General features: G+C 35.8%; 1 protein-coding gene and 1 non-coding gene across 2 annotated transcripts; both read right to left on the bottom strand.

Moving 5' to 3' along the window:
• Window positions 1-10700: 10700 nt before the first annotated feature.
• Window positions 10701-10786, bottom strand: LOC133874434 (small nucleolar RNA snoR118). The gene has a single exon (XR_009901294.1). It is a non-coding gene; the product is annotated as a small nucleolar RNA snoR118 (small nucleolar RNA).
• A 5614-nt stretch (window positions 10787-16400) lies between these two features.
• LOC133873493 (cationic peroxidase 1-like) lies at window positions 16401-19416 on the bottom strand. The gene is made up of 4 exons (XM_062311194.1): window positions 19092-19416; window positions 17621-17803; window positions 17355-17520; window positions 16401-16971 (listed from the first exon to the last, which is right to left on the bottom strand). Exons 1-4 carry the CDS (start codon window positions 19329-19331, stop codon window positions 16583-16585), a joined length of 978 nt encoding a protein of 325 aa, XP_062167178.1. The 5' UTR covers window positions 19332-19416; the 3' UTR covers window positions 16401-16582.
• Between the last annotated feature and the right edge of the window lie 3583 nt (window positions 19417-22999).

Below are 22999 nucleotides of genomic sequence, written 5' to 3'. Positions count from 1 at the left end.
ATTTATATTTGTAATTGGTCACGTATATTAATTACACGTGGCCAATTAGCCACGTGTAATAAATACGTGTGGCTAAAATATTTATATTTTTTTATAATTTTTTATATTTATATTTGCAATTGGCCACGTGTATTAAATACACGTGGCCAACTGTTTTTGAAAATATATTTAAAATATAAATATAAAATAAAAAAAAAATTATATATATATATATATATATATAATAAAAATAAAAATATATTGTAAATCAAAAAGAATTTGGCCACGTGGCCAAAATTGGTGCAGGTAGGTGCGCGGGAGTTGTCCCGCGCGCCTACCTGCACCAATTTTGAAATATATCATATATATATATATATATATATATATATATATATTCTCACCATCTCAATTCTCTCTCGCTCTCAATTCTCTCTCTCTTTCCGTCACTGTTCTCTCTCTCTCTCAGTGTTCTCTCTCTCTCTCCCTCTCGCTCGCTCTCTCTCTCGCTCTCGCTCTCTCTCTCTCTCTCTCTCTCTCTCTCTCTCTCTCTCTCTCTCTCTCTCTCTCTCTCTCTCTCTCTCTCTCTCTCTCTCTCTCTCTCAGTGTTCTCTCTCTCTCCCTCTCGCTCGCTCTCTCTTGCTCTCGCTCTCTCTCTCAGTGTTCTCTCTCTCTCCCTCTCACTCGCTCTCTCTCTCGCTCTCTCTCTCTCTCCATCAGACGCGCACCACCGGCCATCTCTCCGTCAGGCGCGCACCACCGGCCAGCTCCCCGACCACCGTGTGGCCGGCCTTCCCGACATCGACGTCTCTCTCTGTCTCTAATACCTCTCTCTCTGTGTCTCTCTCACTCTCTGTCTGTCTCACTCTCTGTCTCACTCTTTATATCTCTCTCTCACTCTCCAGAATATTAGGAAGGAAAAAAAAATATATATATTAAGTATATTCCAGAATATTAAGTATACGTGGCCCAAAAAAATATAATTTTTTTTAAAAAAAAAATAAAAAAATACATTTAGCCGCGTGTATTAAAATACACGTGGCTAACCCAAAAAATATAATTTTTTTTTTTTTTTAAAAAAAAATACATTTAGCCGCGTGTATTTTAATACACGTGGCCAAATGGTCGCGTGTATTAAAATACATGCGGCTAACCCAAAAAAATATAATTTTTTTTAAAAACAAAAAAAAAAAATACATTTAGCCGCGTGTATTTTAATACACGTGGCCAAATGGCCGCGTGGATTAAAATACACGCGGCCAATTGTTAGCCACGTGTATTAAAATACACGCGGCTAACTGTGCAGTTAGTGTCACCCGGATCCACCACGTGTATTTACGTGGCCACTTGCACGTGGCCAACAATTCGCCACGTGTACAGTGACAGTACACGTGGCGAACTGCAAGTGGCAAAAAACAATTTTTTTTTGTAGTGGTGGCAGTTTCGCGACGTGGTGATTACTCATATCGCGATTTTGCCATGAAGGTAATCCACCATGTAGCGAAATGCTTTGCGTAGGTAACTAGCCACATGGCTAAAATATTCATGTTTTTTTCAATTTTTTTCAGAAATTGAAATTTTTCCGAATTTTTTTTTAGGTTTGAAATTTTAGCCACGTGATCTATTGGCCATGTCGCCAATTAGCTATGTGGCGCATAAACCATGTGCCTAATTTATTAAAACTTATTTTAAAATTTAAAATTTTAGCCACGTGGTTTATTGGCCACGTTGTCAATTGGCTATGTGGCACATAAATCACGTGACTAATTTATTAAAATTATTTTAATTTTTTTTATATTTAAAATTTTAGTCATGTGGTTTATTGGCCACGTGGCACATAAACCACATGGGTAATTACTTCCCTCCAATCCATTTCTAATTTCCCTCTTTAATTATCTCTCTTGTTCTTACTTTTTCTAATTTTCCCCCGCCACCTTTTAACTTTTCTTTTCATTTTCTTCTTCTTTTTTCTTCATTCTTCCCCTTTTTCCCATGGAGGCCTTTCCTTTTTTTTTTTCTTTTTTTTCTTTTTTTTTTTTTTTTCACATAGAGAGGGAGATGGAAGAGGGAGACTGAGAGAGCTGGAGAGAGAGAACTGGAGCGATTCTGAGAGATAGCCATGGTCGACGACGGCGCCAGAATCCGGAAAGTCAAGTTCCGACGCCGGTGAAGCCAAGGGAGTGTTTTTCGGGCATTTTTTGGGGTTTTTTTTTTTTTTTTTTTTTTTTTTTTTTTTTTTTTTTGTAGTTTCATTTCGCTACGTCTCCGGTAAACATGCATCTTCACTGGTAAAACAGGAACGGCGACGTGGTCATTTTTGGTTTTTGTTGGTGATTTTTTATGATTTTTTGGTAATGCAGTCGACGGAGGATTTTTGGGGGATTTTTTAGATTTTTAGATTGGATTTCATGGGGGAAGGAAGGGGAAGATTTCGCCAGCCTTGAAGAAGTTTTCGGCGAGGAAAAAAAAAAATGTGGTGGTTAACAACGTGGGTTAGTTCCACGTGGCTAATAGTACTTTATTTTTCTTCAAAAATAACATGCATTTAGCCACATATGAGTGGCACGTGGATAAAAGCCATATGGTTAAGTAACTACATGTATAAAAATACCACATTGCTAAGTGACATTTAACAAAAACCGGATTAATCACGCAGGACCCACGTGGCTAACTGCACGTGGCTAGCAGTTAGCAACGTAGATGACCCTCATTCACATGACTAACTGCATGTGGCTAAATACCAAATTTTTTGTAGTGCCTGAACAATACAAGAATAACAAGGGATCTGTTCATTTCTTTGTAAACGTTAGATATTTAATTTAGAAACATTCAAATTCTAAAGAACTGATTCATTTTCACAAAATTGTAGTTGTATATTGATAATTCTAGGTCACTAATAAGGAACTTTCAAGGTTTCTCTTTTTATGTGAAAAATATGCATAATTTTATTAAATAATATGTCGACATATTTATCACGGGACATTATTTATACAGTTAATTAATACATTAAATTCACTCTGGCCTCTATAAAGGATCACATTCAAAAGAACATGAATATCATAAGTTTTTTCGGAAAGCTTCAACTTTTATTTACGTCGTGTAGTTTGAGACTTTGATCGAGTTGACTTTTGGACCACAAAGCCACAACAGTGCTAGCTAGACTTTCTCTCCAGTGATAAAAAAGAAGGAAAAAGGAAAGTAGAAAGAAAATAAATTACAATTAATTGGTCTGTTATTGTTTAAGCCTTAAGGTTCCCTTTTCTATTATTTGAGTATTTATTTTTATTTTTTATTTTTTTATGAATAAAATCTTTCATAGAACAGCAAACACTTAATTACAACACTCCAGTGAAAAACTGGAACCCAATCCGAACACAATAGAATCTTCGAAACTCAAATGGAGATGAGCCTGTTAGTTATATAGAAAGGTATTTTAATAATTTTACATTCCCGTTCAATCCGAACAATACGAATCACAACGGCAGCTCAGCCCACAAAGAACAAGCTAACAACAAACTTCAGCCTACAAAGAACAAGTTAACAACAAGCCATGCTACTACCGACATCCAGGTAGGTGTTGTTTTCTGTGATAACTTCCTGTGCAGGACCTCCATGCAATCTTTCTCTCAAGTTCCTGGAAAATAAACAACAGTCAGTACAGCACTTCATTGTACAACATCCAGTGAAGATCTGGGGTGGATTTTGTGCGTGGAAGTGGATTTTGTGTGTGGACGTTAACATTTGCCATATTGCTGTTGCAGGCTTGCAGCTCTGGTGGAATAGACTAACATATATAAAGAGATGAGCATTCCTGCTAGCTGCAGCAAGAAAATATGCTGCCAGTAATATCTACCTTCTTGCCAAACGCAATGCAGATAACCGTGTGGCATAAATGAAACTCTGTTCACCTCTGTTTTAGAACATGAAAACAGAGGTGAACAGAGGAGCTTGTTGATAAGCGCTGAATGTTGTACATTCAAGCCCCTTAACTTGCATATGTTAATTCCTTAACATTATTATTTGTTTGATTTTGTGTTATTTTAATGTTTTCAGATTTTAAATAAAGATGCAATTAATTTCATTAATTTTGGGTTTAAAACACACTTTGAGAAGACCTAGAAGATATGTTTAAGCTTAACCAATCATAATAGAATACCTATATGATGTGGTTAAGTTTAATCAAATCAAGTGAAGAATTAAATCAGAATTTCTCTACTAAGAGTCAAAATCGGATTGGATTCAAATTTGGATTCTGCATATGTCTCAGTGTTTGGATCATAATGTTTGCTTCAGATATTGGATTGCAATGAAATTGGTGGCGTTGGAAAGCTAATAAAATATTCAACAAATATGTCAGAAATATCTTTTCTCTAATTCAAACGTTTACTATGCTAAAATTGCCTCGCAATAAAAGACCGCAATTCTTGCCGAATTTGGAATCATTTTGCTACTTGGATTGAAGTTTCAATCTCCTACTTGGACAAGAAGACTCAAGAGACGATTTTTCTGGAATTTCAAGGGCTTCTAGGACTTGTGTGCTCCCTATAAATAGACCCCTAAGCTTCAAGAGAAGGTGTGCTTGGTGCTTGGGCTTGTGCTTAGATTTAGACAGAAAATTCTTCTCGGAGGCCTGAAAAGTTGAAGAGGAGAAGAACATGGCAAGAGGCCATCCCAGCACTACGATGAGCGGCTAAATTCCTAATAGGGTGTTGATGTAGCCCTTTTCAAGTAACGATGGTTTAATTGTATTTTAATTTGAGATTTTTTCTATGCATGATAGTTGTATAACTGTTAGAATTGATTTTAATGTTTATATTCAATCATTATGAATTTCTTATATTGTCTTAGAAAGTCTTTTATATTGATTGAACTCAATCCTTCATATTTTCTATGATTATGTGAATGATTGTTATACAACGGTTTTAATTGACATATGATCAAGAGGATTAGATAGACCATGCCTAGGGAAGACGGATTGTACTACACCCTAGTTTAGTGTAATTTAGGTAGACAGTATGTGCCAACCGAAGCTGGGTTATACTATTCCATTGATTGTGTGTATATCCTATTAAAAACGTAGCTAATCCATGCCTAGGGAAGACGGGTCGTACAGCATCTTAGTGGTTAGGTGGACGGTCCGTGCCAACCGAAGATGGATTATACTTATTCTTTAGAGGTAATTTCTTGACTACTCGAGTGAGACGAGTCCTATATCATGCATAGTATGAATTTTCCTTGTTAATTTATGATTGACCATTGTTATACGGTGAGTGGTGAAATCAATCCCCTATTCTTTATCTCATCAATACTATCTTTAAATTTATGTCTTTTACTTTTATGCATTTATTTTTAGAAAACAAAAACCAAATCAAACATATTTTTAATTAAGTTATATTTAATCTCGATAAGCTTGATAATAATACCCCTGCAGTCATTGAGGTTCAACACCCTCTCTATAGCCTTATCCTACAAGGATTCATTCTATTGCGAGTGGTTAATTTTATTATTGATATATTTTGGTAAACAAAAGACCACATCACTTGTCCCGGTGAAAAAAAAAAAAAAAAAAAAAAAAAAAAAAAAAAAAAAAAAAAAGATAAAAAAAACACACACAACGTAAAAGCAAGACATATAACCCCAGAACATAAAAACTACAAACAAATCAATTGAAAGCATATTAGAGCTGAATCCAAAACGTATTTTTGAAGAGAACTGGTTCTCATCATCAACTCTGGTCTGCTAATTTGGCGGTACGAAGTTGAGCAACAACGGAGGCGGTTGAGTGTTTGATGGGAACGCTGGTTCAGGCATCAGGAGTTCTTCCTTGGTTTGGTGAAGACAAGTGGGGTCAAGGTTCATGCGTGCGTGTGGTTTAGTAATTTGTAGTTGAAACTCGCAGAAGTGTAGCCTGACACATTCGTGCGTGTACGGGTACGGGAACAATATGTCAACTGCATGTGTGTTGTTTATATTGGATGAAATAAGGAAGAGGTTTGTCAAGCAAATGGCACACTCGGCCTTAGTCCCAACCAGCTTCATCCCAGCTGAGAACACCAGCTTCACATCTCCAGATTCTCCACCCGTGAAGCTCTGATTCTCTGAAAGAGTGTGTGCTCAGTCAGTGCCCAACTGCCCATGAAGCTTTACGCACTCGTCTCGGCCAAAAAGACTAGCTTTACAATAAGTATTTGAACAACCTCTTTGAAGTGGACAGAAGGTGCATGACGTGGTTTGTGGAAAGAAATGGAATGTACATAGGCTACACGTTCTGCATGGGCCTAGTTTTCTACACGTGTACACGTTCTTTTTAGTGTTTTGTAAACTTTTAAGTTAAACAGTGCGTTTTGTGTTGTCTTCTACCTTCCTTCTTAAACTTTGCTGCAAATGGCTATGGCTATGCACAGACCACTACCGCGAGTTCCTGGAATCCTGGTCACACTGGCCTGCACCGGTAACAGTCGCAAAGAGCTTCATGGTGAAGCAAACCATCAGACTGTAACAAGTGCTTGGCGAGGCCAATGGAAATAGCTCCAGCAATGCAGCCCATCCCACCAAGGCTATAGCTCAAAACATTCCCCCTTGTAGCGTTTGCTACCTCGTAATTACGCTAGCGAGAAAGTTTATAGAGAGAGAGAGTGAGAGACAGAGAGAGAAAGAGTTTGAAGAAGGTGGTGTTGTGGTGGTGGTGTTCGGGTTGGAGAGAGAGGACGATGAGAAAGGAAGACATAAAGGAGTGAGAAGGAAGCATTCAGAGTCCATGTTGGAAACAGGGCAAATGGAAGGGAAAAATAGTCTTGATTTTTGTTTAAAATGTCACGTGAATTGCATGTGACCTTTTTTCCATCAAAAATGACGGGTGAATGAACGGAAGGTCTACATTGCCACAAGTAGCTAACATCAAGGGTGTCATCTACCAAAAATTAAACATTGGGCGTCAGATTGCCAATGGATGGATACATCAGGGAGGGTAAAGTGTACTTTCCCCAATTTTTTTTCTTTAACAAAAGTTGATCCAAAAGCGAATGGATACTGATCCATTAGTTTAATAAGTTGAGGGTGTAATATATAGTATTGCATTAAATCGAGTAGAATATTAGTATAAGAAAATGACAAACGAAATGATAAGAAAAGTTATTGTAAACCAAATAGGATTCACTTTTTCAAATTATTAATTAACTATTTTTTCAAATTATTCGTTTCAAATCGAAGGATAAAAAAAACTGCATTATGCCACAGGCATTTCGCCACGTGTACGGACACAATACACGTGGCGAACAGTTTGCCACATGTAAATGGACACGTGTGCGACACGTGTTAGATCCGGTTGTAACTAAATGCACATTTTGCCGCGTGTATTCTAATACACGTATTCAGGCGGCCACGTATATCACAGTACACGTGGCAAATTTTTTTTTTTTTTAAAAAAAAATTAAAATTAAATTTATTTTTTATTTAATTCTTTTTCAAATTATTGATTGTATTTTTTATTTAATTCTTTTTTAAATTTTTAATTGTGTTTTTATTTAATTTAATTTAATTCTTTTTTAAATTTGTTTTTTAATTTAGTTTTTTTTTTTTTTTTTATAAAAAAAACTTTTTGGATTAATTACTTTTTTAATCTAATTATTGTTATTATTTTTTTTTTTGTAATTTTCTTATTTTCGGCCTAAAATATCGCAAAATCTATTTTACCCCAAAATATCACAAAATCAAATTACACAAATCAATAATTAATAACGTATTTATTAATTACACAAATCTTTACAAACAAAAAATAATTACAAAAAATAAATATATTCATTACTAACAAAAAATAATTACAGGAAATAATTACACAAAATATCTACAAATTTGGAGGGTGTCCCTGTGGATCAGGAGGTATCGTGGTTGGCGTGTACTCGCCAACCGGCGATTGTTGCGCACGGAATGGTGTAGCGGGGGATGGTGTAGTGATAGGGGAGTGCTGGCTCAACCGTCGTCGTGTAGGCGACAACGGACCAATCATTGTCGCATTACCTGCAAGTAATAAAAACAATTAAAGTATATATAAGTAAATGCAAATTTAAACAAGTAATGAACACAAATTGAAAATAATTTTGTCGTATACACAATATGAATCACCTGCAGATGCACTACTAACAGACGACATACTACCTACGTTTGTAGGTGAAGACTGCTAAGCACCTATTGTGCCATGTGATACTCCCATAGAGGACATGAATGCCTCGAACTGTCGCATGCGCTACTCCAAGATGTCATTTCTCTCTCACTCAGCACGTAGCATCTCCCGCATTTCTGCCATCTCCCGGGCATGCTCGGCCTAATCCCGAGTTGTGCCCTCAAATGGTCCCCCTTGTGAGCGAGCCCTGTACGAGAAACATGTCCCACGAACAGAAGTAACGTTTGGCCCAACCTGGCGAACCCTCCCCGCATACTCAGGCCTCCCAACTGCCTGTTCGTACGCGTCGTTCGGTGCCCAACGCACCGTGTCTCTTGAGACGCTCTGCGTGGCGGCAGGATCACTGGATAAACCCTGCATCATCCTCTCCTGTACGTCGTCAACATAAAGTACACATGTATTAAATAATGCCATAACACACGCATAACTTAGAAATATAAGTAAAATAGATCTGTAGCATACGCATAGGACCCGTGTACGTTCATTCAGGTAAGGCATGTACATCTGGGGGGCATGCCAGATTTACATGCCTGTCGCCATCAAGTTGAAATATATAACAAACACTAGAGTGAGAAAATAGTGTTAAAAAAAAAAACAATTAGCAACAAGTATGAAAAATATATACATATATTTGTTTATACCTCATCGTGATTAAATCTGGCATAACTTTTGGAGCCCAGACAATAAGGGAGGTCATTCTGCTCTCGCAGCCGCGTCATCCGTTCAGAAGTCGCCTATGCATTGAACATTTCACAAAAATGTAAGCATTGACACACTTAAAGTAGTAATAAAATTAAATGAACTGTTATTAAAAATGAACTCAAATTTTGTAATACAATCAAAGATCTACATACCCTTTTTTGCTCAGTGCACCAATCGCTCAGCAGATACTCCACATCTGCTGCGTCAAACTTCTCAAAAACTTTCTCCGGCACTCTCGCACGTATAATCTCAGGTGTGTCACTTTCTTGAATATGTAGCTTGGTTTTAAACTTCGACTTCTACGATCGGTGCTTACGGTCAATATCAGCCCACGCTTCATGTTGTGCCTTGCGCTCGTCAACTGATACAGGTAGATAAAACTCTTCTTGCACATTCAATTTAAGCATTAATTTTAACAGTTAAACAAGAACTAAATTTTAAGTTTAATTTAAATAAATAAAACTTATAAACAAATAAATAAGTTTAATTTCAAACCGTCTATAAATAGACGGTTTTATATTACCGTCTATAAATAGATAGACGGTTGAAAAAAACCGTCTGGAATTTTCTAATTCCAGACAGTTTTTTAACAACCGTCCATAACCTAATTTTCTAAAAGGAGTAATTAAATCCCTCATAGTACCGGTTGAGATCGATCCCCTGCTTCTAGCTCTCTCTCTCTCTCTCTCTCTCTCTCTCTCTCTCTCTCTCTCTCTCTCCCTCTCCCCCTCTCTTTCTCTCTAGCTCAGGATCCGTCGGCCGGCTTTCTCTCTAGCTCGTACTCCGTCCGGCCCCTATCTCTGTCAGATCGAGAAGACGCCGGCCCGCCCTCACCTTCTCCGGCGACACCCGACGCATCCCTACAGCTAGCAGTCCCGGGAGCCACACCCCCGATCGACGCCCGGTGCGTGTAAAGGTAAGTGCTTCAATTTCTTTTCCTTTTTTTTTTTTTTTTTTTTTTTTTTTTTTTCTATTTGTTGTTTTATGAGTTTGTGCATTTAGTTTATAGGGATAAATATATTTTAGCCTCCCAAACTACTACATTTTCTCCGGATGGCCCCCCAAACTACTAATGCTTAGATCTGGCCCCCCAAACTACCACTTTCTAATTTTTTAGCCCCATCCGTCCATTTATGCCGTCAATTTTTTGACCAATTTCTGTTAGAATTGACGGCATAAATAGACGGATGGGGCCAAAAAATCAAAAAGTGGTAGTTTGGGGGGCCATCCGGAGAAAGGGTAATAGTTTGGGGGGCTAAAATATATTTAACCCTAATTTATATGTTAGTGGTTTCCGATTTGCTAGTGCTGATGGGTGTTATAGAAAGATGTAGGATACAAGTACTGAGGATTTATGATACATATATTTAACATATAAAGGGTTTTGGTATCATCTCTTGCTTGACCTGGATTCAACGAATCTGAGCCAGCAATTAATTTTTTTTTGCCCAAATTTAATTTTCCTCAACTCCCTACCCAAGCCGAAGCTATATATTTTGAGCCATACCCACAGACCTGCATGTGTAGGCCAATTATTTTCTTTAATTTTTTTTCTTTTTCTTTTCATATTTTTCTCCTCCACTGATTGAATGAAGCTCATCAAATAAATTTTGAGCCTATTGTAAATGCATATGCAAATACAATTAGTCCTTAGACTACTTAAGGATTAATAACTACAGCAAAGAACCAAAACAGCAGTACAACTAAACAAATCCATCACTATGGCTCAGCGGAGTAACTCTAATTACCAATAGAATGTAACCCCACATCAGATAATTCAAAAAACATGACATCTAAAACATAAACAAATTAAATACACTACAAAGTGTTTTAAAAAAAAAACTAGTCAGATATAGCTTTCTAGGCTGCATTTCCATGAATAATGCAGCAAAAAACTACTCAGAGCCCAATGCGTTTATCATTATTCACTACATAAATATAACCCAACTCGAACCCCAAAAACCCATTAAGAAAAGCTTGTGTAAACCACTCAGATATCATTGATAGGAAATCCATTAAAAAAAAAAAAAAAAGCGCAAAAAAACCACAGCAATAAACAAACAAACAAACAAAAACAAAACGAAACAAAAAAAATGAAGTGAAATTGAACTAAGACGGCCAAACTGGCTTTGCAACACATGCATGTGAAAAATAATATCAATGTATGTAAATAATATAATGCATTACTCGATGAACTCCTCGTGATTCATGAATTATGATCGGTGTGTTTCATAAACCTTTTTTTAAGAGGAATTATTTTTTGTGTTTAATTGAAAAAGTTGTTCTAATATGATATAAATCTGAAAATAATTTTGATAATTTTATAATTACTTTTTAGTTTTTAGTATGTTAATATTTTAATTTTATTTGTGTTTTCTTATTTTTAATGGTAAAGATTATAATTTACATATTTAATGATAAAAAATTATTTAATCATATGATATATATGTTGTCACAATATCTAAATTACGGATACTGATTATGTGTTGAAATAATCAGAATTTATTTTTTTTTCTTTTTCTTTTATCATATGCTAGTCATCGGTTAATGATCTTGGTTTTTTGTGAATGATTTAGAGGAGTTGGTCCATTTGATTCCAACCAAAGGACTAATCACACTATATGATCAAAAAAAGTTTAAAAGAGAAATAGAATTGCAATTTTTGTCTTTCAAATTATTAGGAAATTGAGTAATAAATATGAGTTTCGTTAATATGGAACTCACTTGTCCAAACAAGTTTTGAGCTGTTTGTCTACTTGTTTGGGCAAGTGAGCTCTATAAAATCCCTTTTGCATTTGTCATCTAATTTGCTCGAAATCTGGATCCAAACATTTCTATGTTTTTATCTTTCCAATTGCCCAATTGAGAAGTTAACCTCTTGTGAATTTTTCAGACATCTAGCTAATCAGTATATCTTAACCACAAAAAAATCTAGTGATATCTGAACAAGTTTTCGTCCAAATTACAAGTTTGGTTTGACAAATTTGAACGAGAAGTTGGGTAACAACTATCATACGTCTATCATCAATTAATGCTTGCTTGCTTAGCAGTTACCAGGCATTTTGGATCCTTAATCAACCCAATTTCACTGGAAACTTAGTTTGATATTACTCGAAGATGCTTTCATTATGAGAAACACAAAATTATGTGAATAAGAAAAAGATTAATACTGGCCATATGCCAGATTTCCAAACTTATTTCTAACTCATATTCCCCACTTGTTATTTCCTAATGATAGAACTTATGAAAAATCTGATTTCTAAATCATGATTGGTTTTGAAAACTAGTGTTAGCATCTATATATATATTGTGAGGCCTTTAATTCTATTTTTGTTCTGGCCCACCCATATATATATATATATATAGGTGATATATCTTCATAGTATCTTGATTTTTTTTGCTCTTAAGGTATCTTATCTCAAAATATTTGGACTATTTTGTGATGTAGTTAGAAAGATGAATAAGAGTTGGATGAAGTTGTCGTGAAGTTCGCGAGAGTATATTCGCAGGGTTATGGCGTTTGTGAAATTTGCACGTGAACATGAGAATAGAAAATGGGTCATTGTGTGCCCCTGTAAGAAGTCTTCGTTGGGCAAATCATGGTCCTGTGAAGTTGTATTTGCCCATTTAACGTTAGGTGCCGGGATTATTGAGGGTTACACAGAGTGGATAATGCATGGGAAATCACTTGTCCCTCTCATTGATAACGAGACAATATATGAAGCTTCCATGACACTTCAAGTGGATAGCATTCCACTACATGGGGGTCCAGTGGGATGCAAGACATGCTTATTGACTTTTTCCCGATGCATGATGTTTGTGTAAAATTCGGTGGGTCTCAAGTGGGAGTTGAAGCCGAAGCCGAATATGTGAATGTTGAAATTGAAGACTCTAACAGGGTGCCAAATAAATTAGAAGAATTGCTAAAGGATGCCGATACGCCACTCCATGGAAATACAAAACATAGCAAATTGAGAGCTATTGTGCGTCTATATAGTATTAAGTGTATGAGCAGTTGGAGCAATACATCATTCTCCATGTTGCTCGAATTCATCAATGAGCTGATGCATCCGGATGCAAGTTTGCCTAAAGACACATACGAGGCGAAAAAGTACTTGAAGGATTTGGGCCTTGAGTATGAGAAGATATTGGCTTGTCGCAAAGGTTGTATGTTGTTTTAGAGGGAAAATGAAAAGTTGGACAAATGTACATTCTGCAATGAGTCCAGGTGGAAGGATGACTTAACTAATGAAGATAGGTCGACAAAAAGTTCGAAAAAAAAAGCCGGTCAAAGTGTTGGGTTGGTTTCCTCTAATACCAAGGCTGCAAAGGTTGTTTATGTCACATCATACATCGCCACATATGAAGTGGCACGCTTAAGGCCGTACAAAAGACGATGTGTTGAGGCATCCGGCCGATGGAGAAGCATGGAAGGCATTCGATTCACGTTACCCAGTATTCGCATCAGACCCGCGAAATGTGAGGCTAGGTTTAGCGTCAGATGGCTTCAATCCTTTTGGGAACATGTCCTCTAGTCACAGTATTTGGCCGATAATGTTATTACCCTACAATTTGCCTCCTTGGATGTGAATGAAGCAACCGTATTTCATGTTAAGCTTGATTGTCCCTGGTCCGAGTGCACCAGGACAGAATATAGATGTGTACCTAGCGCCCCTTGTAAGTGAGTTGAAAAAACTATGGGAAGTAGGGGTATAAACTTTTGATGTAACATCGAAAAAATATTTTACAATGCGTTCGACCTTGATGTGGACGATAAATGATTTCCCGGCATACGGTGATTTGTCAAGTTGGAGTACACATGGACGGAAATCATGTCTTTGTTGTAAGCATGAAACGCAATCAATGTGGCTAACTTATGGTAAAAAATTATGCTTTATGGGACATAGGCGATGGTTGCCTCCGGATCATCCATGGAGAAGAAACAAGAGATGATTCAACGGTGCGCAGGAAATCTTTGGTCCTCCCAAAGTGCCGGATAGCGATGAGATCATGAGACAATTAGAGTGTGTTGTCAATCGGGCAAGGACCGGACAGAAGCTACCGGCTGGGGAAGTAGATTGGAAGAGGCAAAGTGTATTATACGATTTGCCTTATTGGAAAGATCAATTACTACGCCATAACATTGATATGATGAACACAAAAAAAAAATGTGGTTGATAACATACTTGGCACGCTATTAAACATGAATGGTAAAACTAAAGACAACCATGAAGCACGTCAAGACTTGCGTAAGATGAAATTGAGACCAGAACTTCATCCATTTATCGCGGAAAACGGTAAAACACTTTTGCACGCAACTTGTTTCATAATGAAGAAAAAAGATAAGACTGACTTCCTCCAAGTGTTCCATGATGTTAGAGTGCCTGATGGATATTCTTCAAATGTGTCATGTTGTGTCAAGCTCAAGGGATGTACTGTTGGGGGGTTTGAAGAGTCATGATAATCACATAATCATGCAACAACTCATGCTAATTGCACTTCGAGGAACCTTACCGGATGATGTTGGAGGCCTTTAATTGAGCTATGTTGGTTCTTTAGGGATATTTGTTCAAAAACACTGCGGGTGGAAGATCTGGATCGTCTAGAGAATCAAATACCCATAATCTTGTGCAAATTGGAACGAATATTCCCTCCGGGTTTTTTTACATCCATGGTGCATGTAATCATCCATTTAGTACGTGAATGCAAACTGGGCGGACCGGTACACTACAGGTGGATATATCCCGTTGAGAGGTAATGTTAAAATTCTGTTAACTTGACATTTGTTCAACCGAATGACCTATTAAAATATATATGTCTTATGTGACGGTCTCATGGTCTGACTTTAATGTAGGTGCCTTGGTAGATATAAACGTACCGTTCGTAATAAGGCCGCACCCGAAGGGTCTATTGCAGAGGGTTACATTGTAGACGAATTGTTGACATTTTGCTCGCGATATTTAGTGAACGCACCAATGGTCCACAATAAGGCCCCAAGACACCAAAAGGAATCAAGAGGGGTGATCATTTGGATAAAACTTGATAAGATCACGTTTGAGCAAGCACACTGATATATTTTATTTAACTATGACGATTTCCTCCAATTTCGCGCGTGAGTCACACTAGTAAATATGTATTATACGCCTCTAAATACAATGAAAAGTAACAAATACATCTTTTGTTGACGTATAGGATGCACATGGAGTCGCTAATGGAACCAAACAATAGGGAACATATCTTGCATCAACAGTTGGTGAAGCAACAGAGGGACCAATTCTGTAGCTAGTACAAGTCATACGTAAGAGAATTGTTGGTTTGAATAATTATTTGCCTATAAAAGCATCATGAAACCCGGTTTTTTAAACAAGGTGTCTAAATCACAGGTTGATAAGTTGGTCGAGGCAGATAGAATGGCATTGGGAGAGAAACTTGTAAGTCATGCCAAAGGCCCAATGTTTGATGCTGTAGAATATAAGCGGTATGTGGTTAGTGGAGTGTTGTACCGCACCCTGAATGTCGACGAATTAAAAAAAAGTCAAAACAGTAGAGTGTGTGTCACCACTGAAGATGGTCCCACCTACTACGGTAAGCTAACTCAAATAATCGAGATTACATACTACGACTTGACGTGGTATGTGCTTTTCAAGTGCGATTGGGCCGACATTCAACCGAATAAGGGATACAAAAAAGACGAATATGGATTTGATCTTGTAAATTTCAAGAACCTAATACACATGGGTGTGCGACTAACCGATGATCTGTTAGTACTACCAAATCAAGTATCGCAGGTGTATTATGTCGAGGATCCTAAAAATCCAAATTGGACTATTGCTGTAAGGACAAAACCTAGAAATGTGTACGATGTTGGCAGTGGTAAAAGTGATGATTATGCTGAGGCTGACAGTTATCATGAGCACGAGCTGTTCAACGTCAACGTAACGGAAGACGTTGGCTTTGATGACATTGATTGTGCACGTACTAATGTACCGGCCACCCAAGCAACATAATAATTGTATGTATGAATATGGTTAAACTATTATATAGAATTCAAATATATGGTGTCTAAAATGACTTACTTATAGTCGTCTCACTTTTATTTTCTAAGCATGTCGTTTCTGTTGCTAAAATATTGTATATTTTATTTACTATTAAAGGTGACCCATTTTCATGTGTTTGCAGGTAGACATGACCCCTAAACAAAGGATGCTGCAACCGAGGAAGGATTTTTGGACGCCTATAGACCGCACACCGGTTGAGCGATCGGTTGTAAGGTCAGACAATATGACACAAGACCCTAATGAGACACAAGGGGGCGTAGATTGTCGGTATGTACGCCCCCTTGATTTTATTTTTAATTATTATTACTATTTATATTTTTTGTTATTCTTTGCTAATACGTTTTTGCATAAAAGAAAAAAATTAAATTAAATTATAATTATAATGTAATCATTAAAAAAAAAGTGCAAAAATAAAAAGAGGAATAGTCAAAACGATGACAAGCGTAAGCACTTGGCACGTTTCCAAATAAGGACATGCACTTAACTAGCAAGATTTGAATATAATATTATAATTCATCATTCCATTTGAACGAAGATGCGGCGATTGTCAATCTGTGACCTTCATTATTTATTTCCACTAAGCAATTCGTGTCTTTCAAGTTTCATATAATTAACGAACGGCGCCGTCATTCTTGAACACGCACAAGCATACCCTGAGTACCTTGACTCAACTGTTGACTGTCCTGCAGTTTTTTCTGATCTGGCCGCTCGTGCCGGTGAGTGGGCTAAGGTTCCCCATCTTCTTCATGGCGTTCGCGAAGTCTGCTCGGAAAGTTCCCGTGTTGGCGATGTAAGCATTGACTTGAGCGTCTGTGGAACCTCCATTAAAGAGCTCTTGATCCGAGTGCAGTAGACCCTTTTTATTTTTCAAGTTCGTGAAGTAAGCATTGTCAAATTTTGTCGGAGTAGTGACGTCAAGAGGGGAAAGATTGTCGTCTCCTCCGGTGCTTGGACATTTCGATTGTAGTGATGTTTTGTACGTGGAGTCTATGTTGGTTTCGTTGTATGCCCTGGTCCGGAAGGCTACGCACCTGGCTTGGCCTATTGTGTGAGATCCTGAAGAAATTTAACAATGGGGTTATTCAGTCTCTTATTAACATTTAGATCTACCTGGTTAGAATATTAGATAAATATGATTAAGTTCATCTTTTATTATCGGTTTAAGTTTTGGGAACAAATGATTATTTAACTTTAGTATATATGAGAGCAAAATGTTATGTATTTGTCATTCACCTTTCACTTCAATGATTCACTTTGAAATTTGAATCCACAAATAAGCTAAGAGATAACGTTACAGTATAAGTTGAATACAATTAAATTCATTATTTTTCATCAATTTAACGGAAAGAGATCTGTAGCAACTAGCAATTCGAAAAATAAATTGTTAAGAATTCGAGTCCCTGTTTAACATTTTTAGAATAAGTAGTAATTTAACACACCTGATAAAGCCACCATTTCTTTGGTAGTGAAACCCTTGTTTGAGAATGAACTGATAAGGCCACTTAGATCCAATGTTGGAGCAGGGAGTTCGGAATTAGCACCACTTTGACTTGAGGTGGTAGAGTCTCTTCTGCCCAACTGAACTGTCCAACTAGGTCCTCCTAGCTGAATTGACGAATTCAATATTGTGAGGAAAATTACACCAAATTAAAGAACATGATTTATATAACATGGAAATTGAAATTGAAATTTTCTTTTTTCTTACAGCGACAACAGAGTCTCTCGCAGCAACGGTTAAGATGTCAGCACATGACACAATACCAGCACATGCGGTCTCCACTTGAGATTTGATGGTGTCTATTACGTCGAATCCCCTTAGAGAATTAGCGTTGGGCCCAGCTGCTTTCTCTCCATCGCTGCCATCCAACAGTACAGATGCATCGCATCCCTGTTACAGAATTAAACTTGTTATTTTCTTTGTTTTCAATTATCTATCTCACTAATAAAAATATAAAAATAGTTTTCTCCTTTACATTATATCCGAATACTTTAAACAAAAAAAAAAAAAAAAAAAAATCCCAAATACATTAACAAACCAACTTAATGCATGCTTCCACATTTTATGGCTTTACGCTTTACAATGTGAATTTCTTTTGGGAAAACAATTTTATGATTTTATATGGGTCGTGAAACAATTTAATGCCTATGGCATGTGAAACATTTCAGCAAGCAGCCTGGCCACAAGTGACTGAAATGAGAAATGATCCTTACACTTATTTCTCACAACAGTCCCACAACAAACTGACGTGGCTAGTAATATTTTATTATTTTTTTACAAAAAGAAAAGAAAAGAAAACAAAAAAATAATAAAATATTACCAGCCACGTCAGCTTGTTGTGGGGCTGTTGTGAGAAATGAGTGTAGGGATCATTTCTCGACTGAAATAACCTCTTATACAAAGGTTATATATATATATATATATATTAGTGTGCGTGTGTGCAAACCCTTCAAAGAGATCTTATAGTATTCGAAGCAATTCAACAATCAAAGTATAAAGGTTGTGTAAAATTATTGGTCTTTTTTTCTTCTATTTTTCCCCCATTTCGCGGAAAGAAGGAGACTATATATTGTGTATTCTCTAAGACTAAATTACTCTCCGTACGTTCAAATTTTGGGAAGGAAAATTGAAAATAGAATTTTTTTAAAAAAAAAAAATTGAAAAAGGAAAGCCTTGTAAGGATTTTACATTTTCCTTTATTTTCACTCGTGCTTCAAAAAATAGGAGTCAAAAGGAAAAGTAAATATAGATAAGAAATAAACCATTCTAAGGCGGCGTACTGTTATTTATGACTTGGCTCCCTCTCATTCTTTTGTCTTTTTGAGACTCAAAGTAGGACTAATCTTGGGAGGTTTTTGGCCTCTTTTGACTGTGATATTTTTGGGTGTTTTGTTTTTTTAGCAAAAATAAAAAATAAAAAATGAAAACATTAACAAACCGCTCCAAATGTAAAACACTTAAAATTACTTTTATTTTTACGTCACATTAAAAACTTTTTAACCAAAATTAAAAAAATAAACAAATCATCCACCTCTCTAAAGACGTTGCTATTCACACTATGTAATTAACTACATGCACTCACACGCACATATACAACGCATGCAGACATTTGCAGGAAAGATATTGAGGAATTCAGGAAAAAAAAAATAAGGAGGAAGTGAGAGATGAGATGACTTGCTTGAACGAAGCAGTCATGAAAATGAAGACGGAGCAACGATGCGCCCATGCGTGCCTCTTTACTCACGGCAGAGACAATAGCTGATTTAATGGTGGAAAGGGCTTTAGGGCAGGATTTATCATAGAAAGTAGAGGATAACTGGGCAGAGGCCATTCCCGCCATTCCCACAAGAAGTACTGAGAATAAAAGGCACACCTTCGTGGTTGTGTGAATGGAGGGGGCAGAACGACGGGAAGCCATGACTAGCTAATTACGACTTCGTGTGAAGAAGAAGAAGAAGAAGAAGAAGAAGAAATGGCTTTTCGCTAGCTTGCTGTGTGGGTTAAGGCAGGAGAGTTGTCATGTATTTATAAATGTGCTCTACCGTTGACTTGTCTGCGCTTTTCTCATCCACTGATCGGTCAACGTTGTGAACTGAAGGATACCAAATGCTATAAAAATGTGTATATATATTATAATATATACCAAGGGAGACGATGGTGAGCGGTGAGGCGGTGTCTTCTTTAGTTTGTTTAAGCTAGTGGATCGGTAGAAGGGTTCGTGGGTGTAGATCGATCGAGTGGTTTGGCTGTAATTTGCTCGAAAATTGACTGGTCACGATCCTTCTCATTAAACATTAATTGACCCGGAACACAGGCACTAATGCACAGGCTTAATTAGTATTTTAATTTCTTCAAAGAAATAAAAAGAGATTCAGTTGAATGATTGGTTTAGAGCAGAGTATTGACTTTTAGCATCTTTAAAAAATAAAAAATCAAAATAAAAATAAAAAATCAAAATCAGTTAGATTGATTTAGAATAAGGTCGGTATGGTAAAAATATGTTATAAAAATTTCTTGTGGTATGCCAAAATAATAAATAAGTATTTACTATTAACTTCCGCTTAAAATCTTAACAATTAAATTTCGTTAGTGTTACTTCAGATTCAATTATATAACTATATGTATAACTAATAATAAGAATATATATAAAAAAATTAAAAACTAAAAAACAAAAAAAAAAGGACTGGGGATCGAGGGTGCATGGAGAGAAAGTTCCTAGATATAGTTAATTACCGTATGCACTGTTACCCTAATAAAAAAGATTAGTCAATTTAACTTAGGTGGCAATCACATGCATGGCGTGATTATAAAAGTATTACAGAAGCAAGCTGATCCATATGCTTTAGGGAAAAACGTGTCGGTGCCAAAAAGACAAGTTCATGCATGTGTTCACGAATTCAGGCGCGCACCACTGGGGCCGGCCGTTGTATTCTATTATTATTTTCCATATCGGTCTTGGCCGGTTTTGATACCAAAGGTTTTTTTTTTTTTTTTTAAGTAGATATCAAAGGTTTCAATTGCATAAAATACTTCCCGGCCCTACCAAGCCACCGCGCCGCTGATACCAAATCAACGAATTCACACGATATGGTCAAAATATTGAGAGAGAGAATTTTTTTTTTTTAATTATAAAAATAAATCATTAAATTTGTAATGAATTTTACAGATGTAATTGTTAGTTTTTAAAATAAAAAAATGAGTGAATAACCCAAGTATATATACTAAATAGCGTATTTATTTTTTTTAAATGTCGTATAATATATATTATTAAATATAATAAAATAAAATATTGACCATAAAATTATTGGAATGGAAATTATGTGATTACTATTATGATTCAGATGACCAAAGGTATGTTGAATGTTGAATATTGAATATTGAAAACGAAATGAAAAAGATCGGTGATCGAGCTTATCTATAATACATTGATTGTTTGGCAACATCGATCTTTCTAGTTTGTCAGCTGTTTGAAACAATTTAATGGTCCAAATCGCATATTTCAGTGTACCGTGTGTTCGATCTTGTCATCTAGTTGATTTGGATAATAATCAAACACGTACACATGCAATATAATAAACGTATTAAGAAAATAATATCTTTTTTTAAGGGTGCGTTTAATATCTTTTTTTTAGGGTGCATTTAAGATTGTAATTTTGTAGAGAAAAAATGTAATTTTAAACCAAATCGTAAAAAATGAACCGTTTGAAAACTGCATTTTTAAAAAATTACGATTTGAAAAAGCAGAAAAATGCTTATTCAAATCGTAGGCAATGTGGTGTTTTTTTAAAAACGCAATATTTTAAAAGACTAATATGTGATTTTGCCAAACGCTTAACTGCGTTTTTAAAAATTACTTTTTTACAAATTGCACATTTTAAATTTGCTATTTTAAAATCGCACTTTATGAAATCACAAACTCTAACAGACCCTTAATAATCTACAATCTCAGATCGATGGTTATTAGCTTCTTCTTCTTTTTTTTTCTTTTTTTCTTTCTTTTTTTTAAAGTTGGTAGAAAAATAATTAGCATAGTGATACCAATTATCATCACATGCATGCCAGCCTTATATTACACTCCTCAAAAAACAAATCTGATCTGCTCTCTCCTTCCCTCTATTTTTCTTTCTACTCATCACTCCTACACTCTCCCTCTTACTCTAGGTTTTTTTTTTTTTTTTTTTTTTTTTTTTTTTTTTTTTTTTTTTTTTTTTTTTTTTTTTTAAGGTTGTGTTTTCTGACAAGATCAACAATTTTGGTCTTTCCGCTATACATTTGTCCATTTACTTCTGTACTGTGCAGTTCATCTTCTTTCTAGCCGATGCTGCTATTTGCTGGTTGTATTTTTGCTTTGAATAAATGTTATTTTCTAGCTTTTTAGATCTACCATCATTGGCGATTTATGGGATGAATGTTTGTCAGATATGAGGAGTTATCTCTCACGGCTTAGATAGTTCGGTGCAATGGATTATATTTCATAGCCGATTTACATAAATTTTTAGGATACTTGACAACCTTTGTCTTAGATCTAGTCTATTATTTAATTATTTTTGTACATGAATTTGCGGAAGATCAAATTCAAATATAGTACTTTATTGTAAGAATTTTATTTGTATTTATGACTATATATATAATCTCACAACATGTAACTATGATTTTATAAAATTTTATGCTCGTAATCTTTAAAAAATAAAATATTTAGATCTTTCCTTTAAAAAGAAAAAGAAAAAAAGAAATCATATGCAGTTAATAAGTATCATATTAAAGTTCGATTTGCACAGTTATTTATTTATTTATATTTTTGTTAAATCACTGTTAAATCTCTTTGCGTGTAAAGTTAAACTCTTTTTTAAGAAGTAATATCCAACACGTAAAGTATCTATTTAATACGTTATTCGTGTTTCATGCTGACTTTGCACTGCCCACCAGCTAGCTGTGACCGGTTAAAGTACTTAGTAGTATTTGTTTGGCATGCGATTAAGACCGATTAAACTTTTGATTATCCGCCTTGTTTGTTAAGTGATATTATACAACAGAATAGAACAAAATAGAGGATCGTTAATTTTAGAATTAGTAAAAAATAACGATGTGATATAAAATAAAAAAAAGGGTAAAATATATTTTAGCCCCCTAAACTATTACTATTTCTCCGGATAGCCCTCCAAACTACCAATGCTTAGATTCTGACCCCCAAACTACCACTTTCTGATTTTTTAGCCCCATCTACCTCTCTTTTTGTGACAAAGAGGCATTCCAAGAACTTTTATGGAGGAGCAATAAAAGAGCTGGTATTAGTTTAGTTTGCTTGTTTAGTGACATCCCGTCTCTTGTTTAATTAATGCCTTCCTTCTTGGCATTTTTCCTTTCCTTGTCTTTATCATTGGCATTGGCCTAGCTCTATCATTGACATCCGCTTACAAAATTTCCTTTAGAGTGTACCTTCCTTTTATTTATGCCGTCAATTCTAACAAAAATTGGCAAAAAACCCAAAAATACCCCTTCCTTAACCGTGGAAATTTCAAAGTGTAGAAGGGGTATTTTCAGATTTCTGTTTAAAATTGATGGCATAAATGGATGGATGGGGCAAAA

This window comes from Alnus glutinosa, chromosome 7, assembly GCF_958979055.1.
Source record: "Alnus glutinosa chromosome 7, dhAlnGlut1.1, whole genome shotgun sequence".
In the NCBI taxonomy this organism is placed as follows: Eukaryota; Viridiplantae; Streptophyta; class Magnoliopsida; order Fagales; family Betulaceae; genus Alnus; species Alnus glutinosa.
This window is presented reverse-complemented; position numbering and strand designations above follow the sequence as displayed.